Raw genomic sequence first — 5,914 nt, 5'->3', positions numbered from 1 at the left:
TAAATTTCTGTTGTTAGCTTACATTATTGAACTGCTTATTTGTCATTTACTTCCTCGCTTTCCATTATTAGACTATGCTATACTCTGTTCAATTTTCTTATTCTAGTAGGTGTCTTAACCTGGCCTCGTCACTACTCTACTGAGGTTAGGCTTGATACTTACTGGGTACTATTGTAGTGTACTCATACTACGCTTTTGTATATTTTTGTGCAGATACAGGTACATCAGCTCATGCCGGACGCTAGTGATCATTCAGTTATTTCCGGAGACTTCAAGGTATACTTGCCCGACGCTCGCAAGCTTCGGAGTCACCTTCTGCCATTCTCTTATTACTGTTTATCCTCTCTTCATACAGTATTGTATTAGAGATTTTAGTAGATTCTTGTAGAGCTTATGACTAAGTCTCACCGGGTTTTGAGAATATTGTGTTGTGGTTCTATATTGAAGTTATTATGAGACTTATCAGCTTTATTTCATGTTTTTAATCATTATTTCTGTCATATCCTTGTGTATGTTAGGCTTACCTAGACTTAGAGACTAGGTTTCATCACGACATCCTAAGGTGGGAATTTGGGGTCGTGACAAGTTCGTATCAGAGCTCTAGGTTCAAAGTTTTCACGAGTCATAAACAAGTTTAGTAGAGTCTTACAGATCGGTACAGAGATGTCTGTACTTATCTTCGAGAGGCTATGGAACTGTATAGAAATTCCACTCATTTGATTCCTTATCGTGCAGATTGGTTGACTTTGAAATCTGAATCCTTGTCTTTCTATTATCTCACAGATGGTGCAGACACGTACTGCTGGATCCGATGATTAGGGGTCGGGGTAGAGGCCGAGGAGGGGCACGTGCTGCAGCCAGAGCACCTGTCCGAGCAGCGACAGAGGAGCCATCAGTAGCTCTGGTTGGGGGACATGCACCCGAGGCACCTGTTACTGCCCCTGGACTTCGGAAGACCCTAGCAAAGTTTTTTGAGCATGTTCAGCACTCTAGCTCAGGCGGGATTGATTCCCCTTGCACTAGATACATCCCAGGCTGGGGGAGGAGCCCAGACTCCCGCAGCCTGTATTCCAGAGCAGCGTGTCCACATTGATCAGGTTTCGAGTGCCATGCCAGCACAACCCGTTATGCCGGTTCTGCCTGAGGTCAGGCAAGATACATCTGAGGAGGAGCAGAGGAGACTTGAGAGGTTCAAGAAGTATGATCCTCTACTTTTAGTGGCACAGCTATTGAGGATGCGCATGGTTTTCTAGAGAAGTGCCACCATATTCTCTGCACTATGGGTATTGTGGAGGTGAGTGGAGTTGCTTTTACTATATTTCAGCTGTCAGGAGCAGTGTATCAGTGGTGGCAGGCTTATGAGGAGGGTAGGCCAGCTGATGCAGCCCTACTTACCTGGGCTCACTTTTTAGAGATATTTTTGAGAGAGTTTGTTCCCCAGACCCTTTGTGATGCATGGCGTACCGAGTTTGAGCAACTTCATCAAGGGACTATATCAGTGGCAGAGTATGCTATCAGATTCAGTGAGTTGTCCCGACATGCACTTGCCTTGGTTTCTACAATTAGAGAGCGAGTCCGCAGATTCATCGAGGGGCTCAGTTATGGCCTTAGGTCCAGCATGGCTTGGGAGTTGGAGATGGATACTCCATTTCAGCAGGTGGTAAGGATCATGCGGAGGCTGTAGGGGATGCGGGGACGAGAGAGAGAGGACAGGGAGGCCAAGAGGCCTTGAGATTCGGGAGGATATAGTGGTGCCCGTGCTCCAATTGCAACCCGTCATGGCAGAGGCTATGTGAGCCATCTAGTTCATTCAGCACTTCCATCTACTAGCGGTGCTCTAGCTATTTAGAGGTCTCGGGTTGCCTATTTTTTTCTCACCCACTGTCCAGTGTACCTCCTGCACGGGGTGCCTTCAGCGGTCAGTCTAGCACGCCAGGCCAGGGTCAGTTTCAGCAGCCACGCCCATAGAGAGCTTGTTTTGAGTGTGGTGATACCAGACATATGGTGAGGGACTACCCCAGACTCAAGAGAGGTGCACCTCTACAGATTACACAGGCTCCAAGGATTCCACAGGGCACACAGAGTTCACAGGCCATGGTTGATACTCCAATTGCCCCCCCACCTGCACCGCCAGCTAGGGTTGGAGGTCAGACAAGTAGAGGTCGCCCTAGAAGGGGAGGCTAGGCTCGCTTCTATGCTTTTCCTGGTAGGACGGAGGAGGTTGCATCAGATGTTGTCATCAGAGGTATGGTTCTGGTTTGTCATAGGGATGCATCAGTTGTTTTGATCCAAGATCCACTTATTCATATGTGTCATCTTACTTTGCTCCGCATTTGGATATATCTCATGATTCATTGAGTGCTCATGTATATGTGTATTATTGTGGACCGTGTTTATCCATCGTGTTTAGTTTTTATTGGTGGTTATGAGACCAGAGTTGACCTATTGTTACTCAATATAGTATACTTTGATTTAATGTTTGTCATGGACTAGTTGTCACCCTATCATGCTATTCTGGATTGTCACGCTAAGACTGTGACATTGGCTATGCCAGATTTGCCGTGGTTGGAGTGGAGGGGTACATTGGATTATATTCCTAGCAGGGTTGTGTCCTTCCTTAAGGAACAACGGATGGTTGAGATGTGGTTTGAAGCATATCTAACCTTCGTGAGGGATGTTAGTGCTAATACTCCTACCGTTGAGTCAGCTCCGGTAGTGAGGGATTTCCTAGATGTGTTCCCATCAGACCTACCGGCATTGTCGTCCGATAGGGATATTGATTCTGGTATTGACCTGGTGCAGGGCATTCAGCCCATTTCTATTCCACCATATTGTATAGCACTAGTGGATTTGAAGGAATTAAAGGAATAGCTGCAAGAGTTGCTTGATAAGGGTTTCATCTGACTTAGTGTGTTACCTTGGGGTGCTCCAGTTCTGTTTGTGAAGAAGAAGGATGGTACTATGCGGATGTGTATTGATTATAGACAGCTGAACAAAGTTACAGTGAAGAACAGGTACCCCATTACCACACATTGATGACTTGTTTGACTAGCTTCAGGGTGCCAGAGTGTTCTCGAAAGATTGATTTGCGATGAGGGTATCATTAGTTGAAGATTCGGGACCCGGATATTTTGAAGACTGCTTTGAGGACTTAGTATGGTCACTATGAGTTTCTATTGATATCATTTGGGCTAACTAAAGCCCAACAACATTTATGCACCTGAGGAACAGTGTATCCCAGCCATATCTTGACTCATTCATCATTGTGTTTATTGATGACATCTTGGTATATTCTCGTAGCCGGGAGGATCATGAGCAACATTTGAGGATTGTGCTCCAAACCTTGAGGGAGAAGAAAGTATATGCAAAATTTTCCACGTGTGAGTTCTTGCTTGATTCGGTGGCATTTTTGGGTCATGTGGTGTCTAGTGAGGGGATCAAAGTAGATTCGATGAATATTGAGGTAGTTTAAAGTTGGCCCAGACCATCTTCAGCTACTGAGATTCAGAATTTCCTTGGGTTGGCTGGATATTATCGCCGTTTCATAGAGGGTTTGTCATCCAATGTTGCACCTTTTACTAGATTGACCCAGAAGGGTGCTACTTTCATATGGTCTGAGGAGTGTGAGGCGAGCTTTCAAAAGCTTAAGACTGCTTTGACTACAGCCCCAGTATTGGTGTTGCCAATGGGCTCGGGGTCTTACATTATGTATTGTGATGCGTCGCATATTAGGCTTGGCACAGTGTTGATGCAATACAATAGGGTGATTGCCTATGCATCTCGGCAGCTGAAGGTTCATGAGAAGAATTACCCGATCCACGACTTGGAGTTGGCAGCTATTGTTCATGCATTAAAGATTTGGAGACATTATTTGTACGGTGTCCAATGTGAGATCTATATCGACAACCGGAGTCTCCAATATCTGTTCAAGCAGAAGGACCTCAATTTGCGGCAGCGGAGATGGTTTGAGTTGCTGAAAGACTATGATATCATTATTCTGTATCATCCGGGAAGGCCAATGTGGTGGCGGATGCCCTGAGTAGAAAGCCAGAGAGTATGGGCAATTTTGCATACTTACCAGTAGTAGAGAGGCCACTAGCCATGGATGTTCAGGCTTTGGCCAATTAGTTTGTGAGACTGGATGTTTCAGACCCAACCGGGTTCTTGCTTGCGTGGTTTCTCGGTCTTCTTTATATGAGCGCATCAGAGAGCGTCAGTATGACGACCCCCATTTTCTTGTCCTTAAGGACACGGTGCAGCATGACAATTCCAAGGAAGTTCCTATTGGACATGATGGGGTGATACAGATGCAGGGCCAGATATGTGTGCCCAATGTGAATGGTTGGTTGAGTTGATTCTTGAAGAGGCCCACAGTTTGCGGTATTCTATTCATCCGGGTGCCGCTAAGATGTATCAGGATTTGAGGTAGCACTATTGGTAGAGAAGAATGAAGAAAGATATAGTTGAGTATTTGGATCGGTGCTTGAACTGTCAACAAGTGAAGTACGAGAATTAGAGACCAGGCGGTCTGCTTCAGAGACATGATATTCTCGAGTGGAAGTGGGGGAAAATTACCATGGACTTCGTTGTTGGACTCCTACGGACTTTGAAGAAATTTGATGCAGTATGAGTTAATGTGGATAGGCTGACCAAATTGGCACAGTTTATTCCGGTAGTGACCACTTATTCTTCAGAGCAGCTAGCTCAGATCTATATCCAGGAGATTGTTTGTCTCCATGGCATGCCGGTGTCTATTATCTCCGATCGACGCACGCAGTTCATATTGCATTTCTGGAGAGATGTGCAGCGTGCGTTAGGCACACGGGTTAATTTGAGTACATCATTTCACCCCAGATGGATGGACGGTCCGAGCGCACCATTCAGATCTTGGAGGATATGCTACGTGCATGTGTTATGGATTTCGGGGGTTCACGGGATCAGTTTCTACCGCTTGTAGAGTTCACCTACAACAGCAGGTACCAATCGAGTATTCAGATAGCTCCTTATGAGGCCATATATGGGAGACGATGCCATTCTCCAGTTGGTTGGTTTTAACAGAGTGAGGCTAGGTTGTTGGGCACCAATTTGGTTCGGGATGCCTTGGAGAAAGTCAGGTTGATTCATGATCGGCTTCGTACAGCACAATTAAGATAGAAGAGTTATGCTGATCGGAGGGCTCGTGATGTAGTATTTATGGTGGGGAGAGAAGGGTTTTCTCCGGATTTCACCCATGAAGGGTGTGATGGGGTTCAAGAAGTAGGGAAAAGTTGAGCCTTGGTATATCGCTCCTTTTGATATCCTTGAGAGAGTTGGTGAGGTGGTCGACAAACTTGCATTTCCACCCAGCCTATCAGCGATCCACCCGGTGTTCCATGTTTCCATGCTCCGGAAGTATTATGGTGATCCTTCCCATGTATTAGATTTCAACTCAGTCCAATTGGACAAGGATTTGACTTATGTTGAGGAGCCGGTGGCCATCTTGGACAGGCATGTCCGAAAGTTAAGGTCAAAGAACATTGCTTCAGTGAAGGTTCAATGGAGGGGTCATCTAGTCAATGAGGCAACATGCGGAGTCGTTATCCTTACCTTTTCATCACTTCAGGTATGTCTCTATGTACGTTCGAGAACGAACGTTTGTTTTAAGAGGGGGAGAATGTAACGACCATACTGGTTGTTTTGTGTATTTGTGCCCCATTTCCTCTTTTGATGCTTCACACATGTGTATTTATGGTTTTATGAATTGCGAGTTAGTTACTTTTGTTCTGGGAAGATTTTTGGTTGATTTGGACCCTTCGAGTCTTAGCTTAGAAGTCTAAGTTAGAAATATTGACCAAAGTTTGACTTTTGTGAAAATGACCCCAGAACGGTATTTTGATGGCTCTCATAGGTTCGTATCGTGATTTTGGACTTGGGC

The 5,914-nt window shown here is 45.5% G+C and overlaps 1 protein-coding gene across 1 annotated transcript; it reads left to right on the top strand.

Moving 5' to 3' along the window:
• The first annotated feature begins 1,279 nt into the window (after positions 1 to 1,279).
• Positions 1,280 to 2,871, top strand: LOC138892632 (uncharacterized). The gene is made up of 2 exons (XM_070176367.1): positions 1,280 to 1,660; positions 2,494 to 2,871. Exons 1-2 carry the CDS (start codon positions 1,280 to 1,282, stop codon positions 2,869 to 2,871), a joined length of 759 nt encoding a protein of 252 aa, XP_070032468.1.
• The last annotated feature ends 3,043 nt before the right edge of the window (positions 2,872 to 5,914 follow it).

The sequence above is a fragment of the Nicotiana tomentosiformis genome, chromosome 5, assembly GCF_000390325.3.
Source record: "Nicotiana tomentosiformis chromosome 5, ASM39032v3, whole genome shotgun sequence".
NCBI lineage: Eukaryota > Viridiplantae > Streptophyta > Magnoliopsida > Solanales > Solanaceae > Nicotiana > Nicotiana tomentosiformis.
The sequence above is the reverse complement of the archived record's forward strand: the minus strand, read 5'-3'. Positions and strand labels throughout refer to the sequence as shown.

What these genes read in the sequence shown, in the direction of transcription:
- LOC138892632 (XM_070176367.1), top strand. Translation starts at nt 1,280, where the DNA reads ATGGGTATTGTGGAGGTGAGTGGAGTTGCTTTTACTATATTTCAGCTG. An exon ending in ATACTCCATTTCAGCAGGTG is followed by an intron (nt 1,661 to 2,493) that starts GTAAGGATCATG and finishes GTCATGGACTAG; the next exon opens with TTGTCACCCTATCATGCTAT.